Here is a 20,114-nt window from a genome sequence, read left to right on the forward strand (position 1 = left end):
GAAAAAAAAATGGCGAATTTTTTGAAAAAAAACGTTGTTGACTTTTTTTTAATGGAACACCCAGTATATTTTTCTGTAAATTGAAAGAAAGGTCATTCACCTATCCAGCGATATAAAGTTTTCAAAATCGGTTGTCAGCTCACTGAGTAATTAATTTTTAAAATGAGAGGTGCAACGTGGATATCACATACCTAAATAACATGATATTAGCAATTTGATATTATGTTATGTATGCGATTTCCACATTGCATCGCTCATTTTAAAAATTAATTGCTCAGTCATTTGACCACCGATTTTAAAAATTTTTATATCGCTGGATAGATAAATGACCATTTTTTCAAGTTAGAAAAAAGTATACTGGGTGTTTTAATAAAAAAAGTCAACAACTTTTTTTTCTCAAAAATCCGCCATTTTTTATTTAAAAGCTTTATAAAAAATGGTCATTTACTTAAAAACTTGAAAAAACGTTTATTTACCTATTCAGCGATATAAATAATTTTAAAATCGGTTGTCAAATGACTGAGCAATTAATTTTTAAAATGAGATGCAATGTGGAAATCACATAAATTGATATTATGTTATGCGATATCCATGTTGCACCTCTCATTTTAAAAATTAATTACTCAGTTATTTGACAACCGATTTTGAAAAACTTTATATCGCTGGATAGGTGAAGGACCTTTCTTTCAATTCACAAAAAAATATACTGGGTGTTCCTTTAAAAAAAAATCAACAAAGTTTTTTTCAAAAATCCGCCATTTTTGTTTTCGTATTTGAAAGCGATATAAAAAGTTCAATCCATTCAGACAAAACTTTTACTAAAATAAAACATTTCAGCGAAAACCGCATATTTCTATCTTGAGCCGTTTAGAAGTTATAGGCAGTTAAATTGGGGGAAAATATAAGTGGACACCCGGTATAACACCGGCTTATAGCGTCCTGCGCCTTCCGGTTCCTATTTTCCAGCCGCGTCGATCTGTCCAATCTCCTGGTCGTAGATCTCTCTCAGACATTGCTTTCTGGATTCCGTTTTTCCGGGTAGTTTTCGGTCTGCCCCTTTTCCTTCTTTTCGGGGGTTGCCATTCCATTACTAGCTTTGGGAGTCGATGTTCCTCCATTCTCTGTACATGTCCATACCAACAAAGTTGTTTTTATTTAGTTTTTTTCTATTATGTTTATTTTCCTCTTCATAATATCCTGTGTTCCTATTCACAAGTTCATTTCCAGTGCGAGCAACTTTTGTTTTGTTCGCTTATTCAGTTGCCAGGTTTTACATCCATACAGTACCACGCTTTTAAATATGCTAATATATATCTGTGTTTGCTTTTCTTTTAATATGGTTTTTGACCAAAGTAGTGAGTTCAAAGCTCCTATAGCTCCTGGAAGTCGTTATCTAGTCGAAAATAAGTGTTATCTGTGCAAAGTGTAAAAAACTTAGTATACACAATTACATCTACATAAGTTGAAGATTACAAAATTTGATATCCGTAAGGTATTTAATTTGATATCCGTAAGGTATTTAATTTGATATCACCCTCAAAAATTTTTTTTAACCAAACACTTGCTGTGACCTGTAAGAACTAGACCAAGTATGTCAATTTTTGAAATTAAGTGTAGTTTTCATTACACCAATAATGATGGCACTACTTGTGGAATACCTTTCGATGAAAAACTGCTGGAATGCCATGGATAACATTAATTTTTCTTTAATGCGTCAATTATTTTTAAAATTTGAAACTTTTTAATGCTGGGTTATCCATTATTGTTATTTGGCTGTGAGTACTTAAGTAGGGTAAATCTCAGAAGTATGAAGGAATCAGAAATAATGATGAATTATTTTATCTGGATAAAATCTAATATTACCAGCAGATGCCTTGAACATTTAAATTCAAATATTTCAGAACTGGATAGGGAAGGTTCACAACTACAACAAACTGGATGTTTGTTGTAGTTGTGATATTTTGTTTTCAGTCTGAGACTTGTTATCTTCGGTTATCAGCATCTACTCTACCTAAGTCATACACGATTCATGGTTCAATTTCATAGGTATAGGATCCCAAACTTTGTAAGATATTTTGATTTCTATATCGTAACCATATTACATCTGCTTGGTTCTGTTTGATTATGTTCTTCGTAAAGGTCTGTTTTTGTACAATATTTTTCTATTTCTAAAGTTACCTTTCCTAGCTGAGTCTAGGAAGGCTTTAGACTAGACGATCTAGTTCCTTTTTTTGAGGTACCTATCACTTGTGATAATGGTTTCTTTTTTCCCAGTATCTTACCATTGCCATCATATCTCCTTTAATACATATTTTGCTTGTGATAGCCAAACATTTGGCTAAACTGAATTCTATAATGGAAATTGGCATAAGTATAAGAAATTTATAGTAATGCTCGATGGGACTGTATCATAGTAGAAGGGAGAGATGGCGGAGGAGGATTTTCAGGGGGAGGAACTGTGGACAAAGGAGGTTGTGATGAAGTCAATTGGATCGATGAACCTACCTGATATTCATTTGAATGGTTAGAGTTCACAGAATATGGAAATTGTGCTGCATTTGCACATCTGTACATCGAGAATGGAAGATTTGAAATAGATTCAAAACTGGTAGATGGAGACATTTCTATGAGGATACCCCTTTCTATCTGGGCAACTCCTTTAGTTCTGCTGGCGCACCTTCAAATATTTGTCCTTTTCCCATTTGTCGTAGTCTCTTTAATACCATTTTAATTGTTTTTCGTCGATAAGGTCCAAGGTATTTTCCAAATTAGGAATTTTTTGTTTTAGATGATTGTCTTTTTTGGTAACCTCCTGGATGTTTATGAAAGAAGAGAAATAAGATATTTTTTATTTAATACGTTCTTTTCAATAGGTAATTTTTTTAGGTCACCTCCCAAAGACAAGTGCAACTTTTCTAAGTAAAAGATGTGCCTCAGGATGTTGGGGTGTTTACCAGGGAGATCGTAGCTAATGAAGATAAGTTCAAATATGTTTTTTTGTTATGCACTCTACATTTACAATGGGGACAAACAGTTTTAAAACCTTTGAGTTATGCTATTATCTAATGCACTCTTGATCACCGTATCTAACCTAACTTTACCGTATTCTCCTTAGCTTTTGTGATTGTGAAGGGCTGACTGATCCTAAGTAGTTTATATTAGCGTTTTTTGCGATTAGAGTCTTCCCTATACTTCCCCCAAAGTCTACGGAAGACTAAACGGAAGACTAAGATTTTACTTAAAGCTGAATTGAATTCGATTTTTCCAGAATTTTAGCTTCAGTAGTTTTGCAGCTCCAATAGCATCTGTATCTCTTAATATGGTGAAGAGAGTTGTGTAGGCATTGTTGTTTAGTCGAAGGTGTATTTAATATTTAGCTGTTGTAGATGATGTAGATTATGAGGGATAAGACTTCGGCTCTGGTTGTGAAAGAGGCTGACAGTTGATTTTTTACTCGGGATTGTTTATTTTAATATAGTTATTGGTTGTATGGAGAAATATAGTTAAATCAGAACGGAGCTCAGTATATAACTTTATATTTTCTACTAAAAAACTAAAGAAAATTCCACATATTTCTGAGATGTACAACGTATTACTTGTTTGTTATTTATGATATTAAGATTTTCTACTTTTTTTTATTAATAAATATTATTTGAACTGTATATCTTTGATTTTATACCATATAACATTCCAAACTTATTCCTTCTCAAAGTGTTTTTAGAATGTACTTGTCGGACTACTGCAGGATATTCTAAAAGAGGAAGCAGCAAATTTTGTAATAAAGGATCTAAAAGAGTAAAATTTAGCAAAAAACCTGCAATTTAAGAGTGTTCTTCTCTTCTCAAAAGAGAAGAATAGAAAAGAAAAGATGTACTTGCATGACTCCTGGACTTCGAAAAGGTATTCGATAAAGTACAGCATGTAAAATTAATGCAGATGCTAAAAAAATATGAATAGATGACACAAGATACCTATTTGCGTCAAAATTTCAAAATTGAAGATAACTAAACATTTTGTGACAATTATCTGTTTGCCTCCTCACACAACGCACAAAATAAAACCGCTCGATAAGAATGTACTGAGAGCTCTTAAGGGAGCCTTCAAGTATTACGTAACGCAATTCTTGAAGATTGTTGACCCCCTCCCCCCATGTAACGCACCGTAACGTTTTTCTGTGCCCCCTCCCCCTACCTAAATGTTACGTAACACCCAAGTGGCCATTTGAACCTAAATGGAAAACGAGATTGCGAAAAGTACCGGAAATTCGGTAAAAGAACTTTGCTATTATTTTAATCGCATTTGAGGTAATAATAAAAACTTATAATCATCATTCAGCCTTACATCCCCACTGCTGAACATAGGCCTCCCCTCGTTTCCAACCACGTCTATCCTGCGCCGCTCTCATCCAGTTTTTATTTAGATTTCTTAAGTCGTCAGTCTATTTTGTAGGCGGTCGACCGACGTTTGTCTTGTCTTCTCTTAACCTCCATTCCAATAACCTTTTTGTCCATCGCCCATCTATCATTCTGGCAATGTGTCCTGCCCATCTCCACTTCAACCTGGCTAGCCTTTAGATGACGTCAGTCACCTTTGTTCTCCTGATTTCTTCGTTTTTGGTTTAGTCTTGCAGAGTTATTCCTAACATTGATTGCTCCATTCTTCTCTGCGTTACTCTTAGTTTGGTAGCCGAGGCTTTAGTTAAGGTAAGTGTTTCTGATCCGTGCGTCAAGAATAGGAGGACGCACTGATCAAATACATTTCTCTTTAGGCATGTGGGCAACTAACTTTTAAAAGTTTCTCTCAGTTTTCCAAATGCTGCCCACCCAAGAACGATTCTTCTATTCAGTTCATGTGTCTGTTTATCCCTGCCAATCGTAATTTCATGTCCCATGACATGAAATATGTTCAACACTCACAAAAATAATCTTTTATTAATAATTTTACATTTAAATTTACATTTTCCCTACTTGGCACCATCCTTAAGTACATTTTTGGCTTCATTCTTTATTGTTCTTCTCATGCATTCTTCTATTTTGTCTTTTTTAATATAAGCTTAAAATAAAATAACATATTTATTATTTCAACATTGTATTTTGCTTAATAAAAATTTTTGTATAACGAATAATATAAGATGTTACCAGTAGTTTCGAAAAAATAGTGAAAAAAATGTGTAAAACTTTTTGTTCTTCGACGCCCTGTATCGTGAAAACGCATGCCGTTACAAAAATTATTTAGTAAGCAAACCCCAATTACCAATTTTTTATTTTTTCACCTATCCTAGAGATCGTGTTACGTTTTTCTGAAACACCCTGTATATATAATATATAAGAAGGCACTTATGGAATAAAATTATTTCTGTCCTTGTTTTAAATAATTTTAAAAAACGCCGAGACTCGTAGATTTTCATATATAAAAATTTGTGCTTTTTAAACATAAATTTAAATGTACAGGGTGATTCATGCAAGCCTAGCGTAGTCCATTATCTTTAATTTTAATTAAACACCCTGTTTTCCCAATTTTCTAAACTAAGTATCAATATATTGGGTTTTGTATTTAATCCTTTTTATTTAAAAATATTTTTAACTCATTTGAAAATTTACGTATTTAAAACATTAATGAATACCTACTGCTGAAAACGATACTGCATGTTACGGACTTCAGAAAACATACATGATTTATGAGCATGTAGTTCCCTCTGCAACCTCTTAATCCCATATGTGTCTTTTCATCTTTTGTTGTGGAGAAAGGTCCAGCTAATTATTGCAAACACATGTTACAGTGCTTCACAAATTTTAAGATTTTTTCACTTGAATACCATTGTCCTGTTGTCAGAACATGAGCGGAGCGTGAGGGCAGGGTTGCCAGGTCAGTTTTGATTTCTTCAGTAGTTTTGCTTTCAAAATATCATTAGCAATCAGTAGATTTTTTAAACCATGTATAATAACCTGTGTTAACGGCCACCTGTTAAAATCGGCCACCTTTACTAACGCCCAGTTTCTAACTAACGGCCAGTTTAAAAATTGTACAAACTAATATTGTCAGTCATATGTCCTACCACCTTTATATTGCGCACGCGGCCAAATAATCTCATATTTTTAAAACCTTCATAATACTTTAGTTATAAAATACTAAAATACTACAAAAAAGCTTACAACTTTACTGTAAAATAAGTTTATTTTGACGTTTTATTATTTATTTATTTATTTTACTTCAAAATAAACTCATCTTTGTGCTTCAGTGCTTATTTCCAACAAAAATATAAATTATAGAAATTAATTATTATTCATTTCTAATTAATAAATTAAAAACAAAGTATTGCTTATCTGATATTTAATTACTAAAATCGGCACCGCAAAGTCTAAATACCACAACTTAACAAAACACGCTCTGCAGTTATTGGAAATTGGAAACAGAATAAGTACTTAAAGAAAAGACAAAAATTACCCATTTCATTTTTACCAAAATATAAAGTACCTACCTCAAGGTAGAAGGGCCATATCTCAACTAAATAGTATTATTTGGGATCAACATATCCAAAAAAAATAAACGTCGAATATACAACACTATTATAAAGAGCATAGTAATGTATGGAAGTGACGTGTGGCAGTTAAAGACAACTACTGAAAGAACACTACAAGCCACGGAGAGATGGACTACTGGAGACGTGCCGCAGGAAAATCAAAACTCGAAAGAATTAATAACGAACGTATACGAGAGATTATGCGAGTCACACATACGATTGTCGAAGATATGAGTACAACAACTAAAGTGGTATGGACATGTGCAGAGAATGCCAGAACACCGTCTGCCAAAACAGATTCTAGATTGGTCACCACATGGTAAGAGAAAAAGAGGCCGACCCAGAAAGAGCTGGAGAGAAGGAATAGACAGAGAGATCCGAGAGAGAGGTTTAGACGAATACCTTTAGGAAGATAGAGATGCATGGAGATTGGGCATCGAAAGACGTCGGAGGACGTTTTAAACCGATTATATTATAAAGTACCTACCTATCTATTCATCATATAAACCCTAAACTCATAAATAACTCAGAGGGAACAGTTCCGGATATTGGAAACATAATGTGACACATGGTCTATTCAAAACAAAACAATTCTCAACGAAAGAGTCACTTGACATCATTTTTACCCTGAAAATCCTATGTCGCTAACTTTATCATCAAATATAATTTAGGTGAAGTGAAACGAAAGAAGAATGCGCTGTTGGATGTTGGGCTTTGGGTTGTATAATATGAATGAAAAATGGTTTATATTTGAGCAATTAATTTTTTTTTAGATTTTTCGGTACATTTTATACAGTTTTCAGTAGATCGGAGTTCAAATCAGTAGGTCTACTGAAATATCAGTAGGTCGACTAAAAAATCAGTAGACCTAGGTCACCCTGCGTGAGGGTGCAACATAATACAATTCAGGGGTTTAGTTTTTTTTACAAGAAATTATGTAGTTTTTTTATATAAGTTAAAAAAGAATGTTACGTAACGCGCTGTTCGAACCCCCCTCCCCCCATGTACGCGCCGTAACGTTTTACAAGACCCCCCACCCCCCAAACTGCGTTACGTAATACTTGAACGATCCCTAAGACTTATTAGGTACAGTGAAGAAGTTAGAGTTTTTATGAGAATGAGTAACAGAGCGATAACTCATTTCGACGTATGTCGAAGCAAAAAAAATTAAGCAAAAAACCTGCAATATAAGAGTGTTCTTCTCGTCGCAAAAGAGAAGAATAGCACAGAAATGATGTATTTGCATGCTTCCTGGACTTCGAAAAGGTATTCGATAAAGTAAAGCATGTAAAATTAATGCAGATGCTAAAAAATATGAATAGATGACAAAAGATACCTATTCGCGTCAAAATTTGAAAATTGAAGATAACTAAACATTAATAAAGATAGAAATCGATAAATGTCAAAAAGAAATTCTTACTCCAACCAGATACAAAAAGAAACAATGGATGACTGAGGAAATCTTAGATTTAATGGAAGAAAGACGTCACCATAAAAACAAAGATAATCAGATGTACAAAAATGTGGATAAACAAATAAAATCTAAAATTAAGCAGGCTAAAGAACAATGCTCAAAAATAGAAGAACACCAGAAAAGATATAATAATTTTAACACACATAAAAAAATTAAGGAATTAACTCAGAACACCAAAAAAAGAAAACCGGGAATACTAAAAGATACAGATGGGAAACTTGTGTTGAGAACTAACGATAAATTAAAGAGATGGACAGAATACATAAATGAATTGTTCAAAGACAATAGAACAGAGCAGATGGAAATCGAAGTAGAGGATGATACAGTTTTGAAGATATTAAAAGAAAAAATTAAATCGGCATTAAAAAACAACAAAAATGGTAGAGCAGTAGGTCCAGACCAAATCCCAGTAAAAAGCTTAAAATGCGTAAATGATGAAACCTTAGACATTATCGTAGACTTGTTTAACACAGTGTACAAAACAGGAAACATACCAAAATAATGGTTACTCTCAACCTTTTGTGCTATGCCTAAAAATACAAACGCTAAAGATTACAGTGGATACAGAACAATATCATTAATAAGTCACATTCTCAAATTATTTTTGAAAGTAATACATGGTCGTATAAATAAAAAACTAGAAGAAGGAATAGATGATAGTCAGTTTGACACAGTGATTATGTCAAGCTCTGCTGAACAACTCCAACTACATACTACTAAACAAAAACAAACAACAAACTGGAACATGAAGTAAAAACCACTTCTATGTAAAAAGTATATTTACTAAAAATTTTTAGAATCCCAATGGATTCAATAAAATGAGTTCATCAGAATGTTTTCAAACCTATCGGTCCATCATCAGTGATCTAAAATCAAATAAGTAATCCCACTATTAAAATTGAAAAGATGGTTGAAATTGTGAAAGTTAAAAAATGTGGTTATGATTACTTACTTGAATACTTGCAAAATAGCCCCAGAACCAAACAATGGTTGTGATTATAAATAAATCTACATTATGTTGAAATAAATTTAAAATGGCTAAACGCCGATGTTCAAGGATTAAACCTCTGGGAACATGGTGAAACTCTACCCGAGGACCCAATCAACCATCTTCGGTCAACGATGACTACTAAGTGTCAAAGCTTTTTAACACCCCTGTTTAGTAAAAACAAACAACTTCTGTGAAGAATATGGACTAAAAATGAATATAAAAAAGACCAAATACATGAGAATAACTAAGAAAACAAACATACAAACAAGCATACATTTGGGAAATGTACCGATAGAAAGGGTTGATAAATACAAATACCTAGGAACCTGGATTTCAGAGAAAAATGATCAAACAACAGAAATAAGGACCAGGATAGAAATAGCAAGAAATGCGTTTGTAAAAATGAAAAGAGTTCTCTGCAACAAAGACCTTAGCTTAGAACTGAGAGTAAGAGCTTTGAGATGCTACGTGTTCTCGATACTACAATATGGACTTGAAAGCTGGACATTAAAGCAAGAACACATAAATAAGCTACAGTCATTTGAAATGTGGTGTTACAGAAGGATGCTTAGAATAGCATGGACACAGAGGAAAGCGAACACGGAAGTACTGCGATAAATGAGTAAAGAATGCGAAATAATAAACATAACAAAAATAAGAAAGTTACAATATCTGGGACACGTAATGAGGGGACCGCGATATGAAATGCTAAGACTGATAATACAGGGAAATATAAGAGGCGGAAGGAGTATAGGAAGAAGGAGAGTGTCACGGTTAAAGAATTTAAGGGACTGGCTTAGATGCAGTTCTATAGAACTCTTTAGAGCAGCGGTGGATAGAGTAAAGCTAGTGATGATGATATCCAACCTCCGATTAGGAGACGGCACTTGAAGAAGAAGAAACATTTTGTGACAAATTATCTGTTTGCCTCCTCATACAACGCACAAAAAAAAACACTCGATAAGACGGTACTGGGAGCTCTTAAAACTTATTAGGGTACAGTGAAGAAACTAGAGATTTTATGAGAATGACTAACAGAGCGATAACTCATTTCGGCGTATGTGAATTATTGGGAAATGCCTATTTCAAAATGCAGCCCGAAGAGAGATTTAAATTGCTTCAAAACAGAAAGAAATGGTTTTAAGGACACTATGCCATATTACTCGCCAATTTTCTTGGCGACTAAACGACATAATATGACATTATATTTTTGTTATTTTTCGACTGCATGTTTTTTATCAAATACATTTTTCTCCTTAAATGAATGCATTTGATCATCCATATCCTTATTATTATTAATTTGTTGATTTATAAGTGCATAATAAAAATGGTTATTCCATATTCACCGAAGATATATTTTATGATAGAGATATCCACAGGATCTTTAATGTAGTGGTTTCTGCTGGCCTTATACATCCTGATGCCGTTGACCATTTCTTGGTTCCTCCGCCTTTGAGATTGATTTCTGTCTCATGACAACAGAGTGCCCTACCACTCACCAACTGATCCGCCGGAAGCCGTTGGTCAGCAAGTGGGGGATTGCTTATACCGGCAATCATCCGGTGAGAAGTAGTTATAGAAGAAGTGATTGAAGTAGAAAATAGTGACCCGTCTGTCCTCGTAAACCTAATAGCCATTCGGGGTCGGAAAAAGTAAGAATTGGCCAAGTGAGGCCTACAGGAAAGATTAAAGACATTTTACTCAAGACAAGTTGAAAGAGAGTAAAATGTGAAGTTGTGAAGGCCCTCATGACTCGCCAGAGGCGACTTATGAGGGTCAGAGCCGGATTTGAGTCAGTGGGGGCCCATGGGCAGAGTTAATGTGGGAGCCCTACCTCCTGCCATTAAGAGGAAACAGTAGCAATCAACAGGTAGGGAAAAATTCGTTCCAAGATTGCGGCTGTAATTTTGAATATTTATTCGAGATATTTGGCACACGTATTCGTAATATAATAAAGAATGGCGGTACAGAGCCCGATTTGAAAAATATATTATTATGTGGAAATTACTCTGTAATTAAATACAATATTAAAAAAACGAGCCTGTACCGTCATTAAGAAGAACAAAAAATACACTTTCTTCAAATAAACTTTTTTATCCAATGCCTAGATTTTGTGTCATTTTGGAACTAGTAAAATTGTTTATTTCATTAGTAGTTCCAAAATGACACAAAATCTAGGCATCGGATAAAAAATTTATTTGAAGGAAGTGTATTTATTTGTTCTTCTTAATGGCGGTACAGGCTCGTTTTTTTAATATTGTATTTAATTACAGAGTAATTTCCACATATTAATATATTTTTCAAATTGGGCTCTGAACCGCCATTCTTTATTATATTACGAATAAGTGTGCCAACTATCTCGAAAAAATATTCAAAATTACAGCCGCAATCTTGGAACGCGTTTTGGCTACCTGTTTATCGCTACTGTATCACCTTAAAAAATGTTGATCTACTGTTATAAATATATTTTTAAATAATAAAAAATACAAGAGCTGTAACTTGTTACAGTAAAATATTTAAAATAAACATGGTAAGATGTATGGTTAAAGTTGAAGTCTTATGGTTTAACTTTTCGAGATATTTTAATTGAAAATTCTTTATGTCTGACATATTATTATCTAGTTGCTTTAAGACATCTTGTTCAATGCTCAATATAGAGAGATGATTCAAACGCTCTTGCCCCGTCATAGACCGAAGTCGATTTTTAATCGTTCTCTTATATTTTGAGAATGATCTCTATCCACTGCAGTTAGTTAGCATCAGAACTAAAAATAAACAAAGTGTCACTTCAACGTTTGAAAAAGTATCCCTCACATTCTTTTCTTTGCTTATATTTGATGAGCCGATTTCCTCTTTAAATGAATTGAATAATTCTACAACTTGTACCAGATGGACACCTAGGTTTTTATCTAAATCATTGCTATACATGTTGGCAAGCTTTAGTGAGTGAGCTTCAGTTTCATTGAGAGTTAAGTTTTCCAAATGATGTAAAAATTCAAAATTGGAATGAATGGATTCATATATGCAGAAAGTCTCTGACTTAAAGAGGTAATGAAGTGATCTATAATAGCGATAAAATTTCTAGTCCCAAATTTCTCTGATGTTCTCATATCTTTCGAAATTGTTACGTCTTGACTGTATAAATTCTGTGGCCGTTTGCCAAAAGTTGATATGTCCACTTTTTGTGATTTGCCCAAATCTGCCCAAAGTAGATATGTCCAGTGTACTGTGAAATGTAGTTTACTCTCCATGTTTAAATCTGGATATGTCCACATGACCAAATCGACGTTTGCCAAAAGCTGATATGTCCCTTGTCAGTTGTAAGTCATAAAATATTGCGCATGCCAAAAGCAGATATTTACACTTGAAGTGCATTTATCATATTTTGGCAGACTTTTTTTCTATATTTCTTGAACTTATCTTGTTTCTTAAGGAGAATTATTTTTTTATTTTGTATAAAGATTTTGTTTTAAAAATGTTTAACTATATTATGTTGGCAATATTTTTTTATTTAGGAAGCTTACATTATAATATTAGAGTGTTTCGAAATAAGTATGTCAAACTGTAAGAGGTAATTCTACATAAAAAAATAAGTACAGTTGGCTCGATAAACATAATATCCGCAAATGCTTCGTTTCCGAAATACGGGGTGTTGAAATGTTTTTTTCAAGCTGCCAATTTTTTTAGTACTCTAACACCGTTTGAGCTATGACAATGAAATTTGGTAAGTTTTAAGCAGTAGTTATTGCGCATTTTCTTACATACAAATATAAGAATTTTTTATTTATCATTGGCGCGCTTACGGGTAATGGTCTGAATTTTTTTAAATAAAAAAATTGTACACCACTGAGATATTCAAAATTAAAAATTATTTTTGAATTTCATGGTTAATTTCTGATAAAAAGCCTCTCTTGCCTTATTTTCATATGATGCACCGTTTTTATGCAAAAAAAATTAAACATCTTAGCGCGTACTTTTCATTTCATTAATACACTACCAAGAACTATCTAATACAATAATACTAAACTAGAAAAATAACAGAAAATAATACTAATCAGATTTTAAATAGGCGCAAAGCTAAAACATATGTTCAAAATGACCTTCACTGGTGGCAGAAGAATTTTATATTCATCATTGGCGCGCGTATGGGTATTGGTCTGAATTTCTTTTTAAGAAAAAAATAGTATGCCACTGAGATATATCAAATTAAAAATCATTTTTGAATTGTTCGTGTAATTTGTGACAAAAAATATACCTTGCCCTTTTTCATATGATGCGCCGTTTCTATACAAAAAAAAAATAATACATCTTAACGCTTACAAATATTCAAGGAAACTTATTTCAAATACTTTGTAAAATCATCTTCATCGTATGAAAAAAAGACAAGATAAATTTTTTATCGTAACTTGCACGAGGAATTACCCGTACGCGCGCCAATGATGAATATAAAATTCTACTGTCACCTCTGAAAGAGGTAATTTTAAACAGTTATTGTAGCTTTGTGCCTAGTTTAAGTCTTATTAGTGATATTTTCTATTATTGTTCTATACTAGTTTAGTATTATTTTATTAGATAATCCTTGATAATGTAATAAATGGAAAATACGCGTTAAGATTTTTATTTTTTTACATAAAAATGTTGCACCATATGAAAATAAGAAAAGACAGGTTTTTTATCATAAATTAAACGATGAATTCAAAGATAATCTTTAATTTGAAATATCTCAGTGGCCTACTATTTTTTTCATTAAAAAAATTTAGACTATTACCCGTATGCGCGCCAATGGTGAATAGAAAATTGTTAGTTGAATGTCAAAAAATACGCAATAACTACCTCTTAAAACCCACCAAATGTTATTACAAAGTTGCCAGCAGTGGCGGCTTTTGGGGGTAGGCAGGATAGGCCGGGCCTACCCAATAATTTTAAGAGCTTTAAAATTGAAAAAGATATAAATATTTAAAAATTATTTTAAAGCATGTAAATAACTTTTAAATGTACTAAATCACTAAATACATCAGCGTCCGTTAAGACAACTTTGTTATATATTATATATTATCTCAGAAAGCATCGAATTGTATTCAGGCATTTTAAATATCATTAATAGGCCCGCTCGGAGCTGGCCGACCCCGCTCACATAAGATCTTCGTACAAAAATCGTTTGAAGTTAAGCAGCTTGCCCGAGAATGATTTTTATATTGCCGTGTTATGCTTGGTGTATAGGCCCGATTGGAACGGGCCTTCGCCAAGCCTCGTTGCCACCTATAACTTAATTATCGAATTGTAACTGACAAATTTGCACAAAGCAAAGAGAGAAGAATAAACCTGCTCTATAAATAATAAAATATATAAACTATTTGTATATTTTAGTTCATAATTTTATTTAGTTTTAAAAATATAAGGTTCGTTCCAAGACGACACATTTGTACGATCCCTTGAACCGCCACGAAATCGATTGGACTGTTTTAATGCGCAGAATCGCCCTTGAACGGTTTTCTTTCGATCTCGATCCGATTACCGGTACATAACCCTCTTGGAACGAATTCGTGTACCATTTCAAGTTCGAGTTGCGCCTGAGCCATTTTCAGTGCGAGTACCACTGTACCACTATAATAGTAGTTTGCTAGATGGTTAGAAATTAATATTTCTAATGTCCACTTTACATCAACAATAAATTGAATAAGAAATTGACAAAGTTATTCAATACCAAATTTGACGAGTACAAAATGTATGGTTTGTAAAAGAAAGTGAAATAATTTTATGAAATAGAACAATTGGATATGTTTTATTTTGTCAATTTTCTTTTTATTCACGGTAAAATTGGATGTAGAATTGTGTTTTGTATAAGCCAAATTTGACCTTAAATAACTTTGTCAATTTCTTGTTCAATTTATTGTTGATCTAAAGTGGACTTAACATGTTCATTAAACATCACTTCAGCTTCAAAACCTTCCCCAGAATCGATATCATCGTTGTCTTCTATGAAAAAAGAAAATAATAAATTATCCATTTTTATAAGATTAATTTGAAAAAAAAAAAGAATTAATAATTATTTAAACGGAAATCAAGATTCACAGGTACTAATAGCGTAAATTGTGGATTATTCTATTATTGAATCATCAGCTGATCTCATAGCAGTGACCAGTAAAAATGAAAACAATCCTAACTGCGCAAGTCAGTACAAATAGTTTCTGCTTGAAGGCATGTATCAAAAGGGCCGTTCAGTTATCGATTTCGAAGCGGTACATGGATCGCTTGGAACAACACGGTGTACGATACCAATCATCGTTCATGTTCGCTTGGAACGCATTTTTTATAATGCGCATGACGAGGGCAGTACGAAGGACGGTTTTCATGTCACTTGGAACGCGCCTATAATTAAACGTAAATCTGTTTCAGTTACCTTCTAAGTATTTTTATACATAAAAATAAATTTTTATTTGCATATTATGTATTATGCATAGCTATTTGTAATTTGCTGTCGTGGCCTACTTAAAATTTTAACCCACCAGCCGCCACTGATTGCCAGTAGTTTATTTAAAAAACGTTTGCCAAAAGCTGATATGTGCACAGGGCCGCGTTTAGGCCAATTGCCGCCCTAGGCAACTCTCTAGTAACCGCCCTTCAAAAATGTACCATTTTTGCGAAAAAGAAATGCAAGCAGAATTTTTTATTTAGGGAGCGTTCAAGTATTACGTAACGCGATTTTTGAAGATTTTTGACCCCCCTCCCCCCTACGTAACGCAATTTTTGAATATTTTTGACCCCCCCCCCCCCCAACCTGCGTTACGTAATACTTGAACGGTCCATTAAATAAGAAATGTATTGTTTGGAAATGTATTAAAAATATTCTTTATTTTACATCAAGCGTAATGTTACATATTTGTTGCATATTGGTTACATATTTGTTACATATCAAGCGACATGAGAGTTTAATCTCGGTTCGGAGAGCTTAAGTCTGTTCTGTCGGACAAAATAAATGTGCCGTTTTCGTGTTCTGACCGTTCCAAATTTTTAACCTGTTCCACAGTTAAAACGTCCCCTGTTCCAGTGTTCCCATATATCAAAGTTTGTTCAACTAGACACCCTTAAGCTATTAACAAATTTTCAGCTTGCTATTAATCAACTTTTTTTTTCATACGCGGGATCCAGACCTAAAAATTGTGAAGTAATTTAATAGTGCCTTTGTTGTCATCAAACAAACAAACTGGCAATTGTATATTAATTTATAAATCTGATAACAAAAACATATAAAAATTCACATGATGCAGTGCAAACTGCTGCAAACTCTGACTCTGTGCTTGAGAAATTTTGTTTTTTGGAACTCCAAGAAATTAAATTACCAAATATTTTAAATCAGTTAAATACCTCAATTTTATGTTTAATTACATATAAGCATACACCATGACAAACCTTGAGTAATTATCTACAAAAGTTACAAAATAACTATTACCATTATGTGATACTGGTGTAATAGGACCGCAAACATCCTAAACAACCTAAAAAGTTGCCGTTTTGAACTCATCCTATAACTGAATTATCTCCTCTAATGGCAAGTCCCCTTGTGGCCATTGTAATTATTGTTGCAACAACACGTTGGAAAACGCTTCTGAACGTACTTGTTATGGAACAGTCTATTCTGTTTTTTAATGTAGCTCGATTGAATAAACTCAATGCCGTGTGGTCCTTTGATTCTTCATGTTGTTTTAATCTGACGCCAGCATTCTTCCAATCATTAAAACCTGTAGTGAAAGTAGTCGGTTGCCCCTGAAATAGACGGCAAGGAATACAAAATACACTCTTCTTCGATGTAGAATAAAGTAGCCAATTCCTTAACTTCATTTCTCCGTTCAACATTTTTCTGAAAAAATGATTCCTTGTTAGGGATCTGTTTATTCCACTTGAATGCTCTCTAATGGCGGAACATGAAAAGTCAATATTCAGGTCCTGTTGTGGGGGATTCATAATTAAATATGTATTCTATTGTGCTGTCATCTTTTGTCCAATCAGCAGGATCGGTTGATACAAAAGCTTCTTCAGGTGGTGTTAACGTTGCACTGGGAGCGTCTTCAGTTGTTTCTGCATTAACATTTTCTGGTGGTTTTGCCAATGGAGTTTCTGTGTTAGCAGAACTGGATTCACCAGCTTCATCATGATGATTACTTTTTGTAGTGAAAAATGAGTTAATTTTTGGGATAGCCTTTATTAGACATTTTTTAACTTCTATCTTTTCTTGTGCTTTTTTTCTTTATGCAGCTTCGCTAAGCCGCTTTCTCTTGTCCATCACTAAAATAGCAATTATTCATACATGATGTTTGAAAATTAAAAAAAATATAAAAATGTATTCCATTTTTATTCAGTTGCAATGCGAAGGCAAAACAATCTTACTTTTCAATTAGAATACGGAGTGCAGTCCAGTCCCTTGAATCGCGATTTTCGGCTCTTATTGGAGCCTTCATCGGAAGGAACGTAGGCACTGTTCTCCATATTTTAACTGATTCGTATCGAGAGGTTTTCCCACCCATCGCAACTGAAGTGATGATAGTAGGTGGCTAGCGCCATCTGGCATTGAAAGACGAAGTAGTTTTCAATCCTAATAGTAAATTATTAATATTGAAAATATTAAAAATATTACTAAAAGATTTTTAAATTGAAAACTTATTGGTACACTTTCCTGGTGACACCTCCAAGACTTCAACAATTTGCAAGTCAAATGGATGCTGCAGTGAAGACGAGAGGGAAGGAATTCTACACTATGCAATTCACATCCCCCGTCTGCAGCTGGTAAAGTTCCAACGGAAAAATGCACCTAGTGTACTAAATACACCTCATTACTCCGTAGAGTAACTAGGTGCATTTTTCCGTTAGATCTTTACCAGCTGCAGACGGGGGATGTGAATTGCATAGTGTAGATTTCCTTCCCTCTCGTCTTCACTGCAGCATCCATTTGACGTGCAATTTGTAGAAGTCTTGGAGGTGTCACCAGGAAAGTGTACCAATAAGTTTTCAATTTAAAAATCTTTTAGTAATATTTTTAATATTTTCAATATTAATAATTTACTATTAGGATTGAAAACTACTTCGTCTAAAAAATATATATTTTATAGCAGATGTTTAACTGGATGGGCTTTCAACTTAAATGAATATACCACTTAAGTGATACTTTAACAATAAGGGTAAATAAATGTATTTCATAGGGAAGTCAATGCAGATCGAAAACTTGCATACCCGTGTCCTGTCTAGAGTTCACCTCGGTTTTTAATTATTAACAACTTAATTTGTATGTAATTTCAACATACATTACAAATTATATGCAATTTTATTATAAATGTATTAATTAATAAAGGGTCTACTTTGTTTAAACATTCCTTGAAAAAATTATTTTTTTTCAAATATCCCTTTTCTTAATCATATCATTAATGATCATAGAAAGAGTTAAAGTATATTTTAATAAATAAATTATTTTTATTAAATAATAATTTATTGAACATAATTTATTCATTAAAATAGACCTTAACTTTTTCTATGATTAATAATGATAGTATCCTTACAAAAAATGGATTTTTGAGAAAAGATAATTTTTTCAAAAATTGTTTAAAAAAATTAGACTGTTTATTAATTAATAAATGTCTAGACAAATTGCATATTTGTAATGTACACAAAAGTACATACAAAATAAAAGAAGAAATATCAAAATCCATTGAGTAGATCCCAAGATATAGAAAATGGTAGTAGTTTTAAGTTGCTTTTTTAGTTTTTGAACTCGTGCATTTTTCGTCTTCCGCCAGGTAGCTGACAACTGTTCTAATTGTTGACCCATAGGATTAAAACCTACATGTTCCTGCCTAGAGGTCGCGTTCGTTTTTTAATTATTAACAATTTAGTGCAATCAACGCAGAAGCTCCCCCTTCACTTACTATGACTAGTCATCATTTGAACTATATTTTTAAAAATTCGAGTAAAATATCATCTTTCCGAATACCTATGTAAGAAGATGTTTTCTACGGACAAAATTTTTTAAGTTATTGTAAATGTTTATAAACTAATATTTTTTACTATATTAGATAATTTTTTATCTTTTCTTAATACATTTTGATAATATCACTTTTCTACTTTCATTTGACATACGCAGAATTGTCCTATTTTCATTATTTTCTGTCAATTGTTATTGCAAAACAAAGGTCTCTGGGATAAACAAATAGAAAACCTAACTTTTAAACAAATTAATGGATCGGTCTCAAATTTTGGGAGTTTCTTATGTACCCGAATACCCAACTTTGAGTAAAGTGAAACATTACAGTTCCAATTTAGTTTTAGTAAAAGTTATTAATAAATAACGATTTTCAGTTATTTTGCAGTTTATGAAGCAACAAATTAACTTCTTGACTTTAAAAACCGTCATTTTGAAGGTTTTTCAATGTTCTAAAAAAATAAATTTTGTAAATTTATGTTAACTATTTAGCTTTTTAATTGAGTGCAAAAAATGGAAAAAATCGCGTTGATTGCACTAAATTGTTAATAATTAAAAAACACGAACTCTAGGCAGGAAACAGGTAGGTTTTCCTCCTATAGGTCAAGTCAACAATAACTAAAGAAGTCAGCTACCTTGATATTTATTGTCCCGAACATGGTCTATTTCTTGCCTATTTCCCTGGCTGGAGTCTGGAGTATTATATCAGTGCGACGACACGAATGTTATCTACTTGTAATAATACAGTTTGAAAATTCCAACTCTAACTCGATTTCCTACTGTAATCTTTAGTTTCTGGAATATGTGCAATATTGATGTGTTCAGTCAATTCACCGTCTTTGCCGAGCTGCTGGCGGCCCAATAATCACTAAATTTATGACTTCCGTTCTTTTTGGATGAATAGTTAAGATAACAGAATGCTATGTTTGTTTTATTTTTGAAATGAATGCAATTTCTTTTACAGTCGAACCCGCTTATTGGAATAGCCTTAGTGCCAAGCAAAAGTATTCCTATAACCGGAATATTCTAATAACCGATCAGTGGTTGCTAATATAAATGTTTCGGGACCTCAAATTTATATTCCTTAAACCGGGATATTCCTTTAAGAGGTATTCTAATAAGCGGGTTCGACTGTATTTAGAAACGAATGCCCATTTCTATT

At 33.0% G+C, this 20,114-nt stretch overlaps 1 protein-coding gene across 1 annotated transcript in view; it reads left to right on the forward strand.

The window, feature by feature from the left end:
- The window catches only part of LOC114336918 (protein PF3D7_1417600-like), a 173,954-nt gene extending 170,292 nt beyond the window's left edge, over nucleotides 1–3,662 (forward strand). The window contains exon 6 of the mRNA XM_050641954.1: nucleotides 2,887–3,662. Within this exon, the coding sequence (XP_050497911.1) occupies nucleotides 2,887–2,972 (86 nt within the window). The 3' untranslated portion in view covers nucleotides 2,973–3,662. The remainder of the gene's footprint in view (nucleotides 1–2,886) is intronic.
- The last annotated feature ends 16,452 nt before the right edge of the window (nucleotides 3,663–20,114 follow it).

The sequence above is a fragment of the Diabrotica virgifera genome, chromosome 1 (assembly GCF_917563875.1).
Source record: "Diabrotica virgifera virgifera chromosome 1, PGI_DIABVI_V3a".
NCBI lineage: Eukaryota > Metazoa > Arthropoda > Insecta > Coleoptera > Chrysomelidae > Diabrotica > Diabrotica virgifera.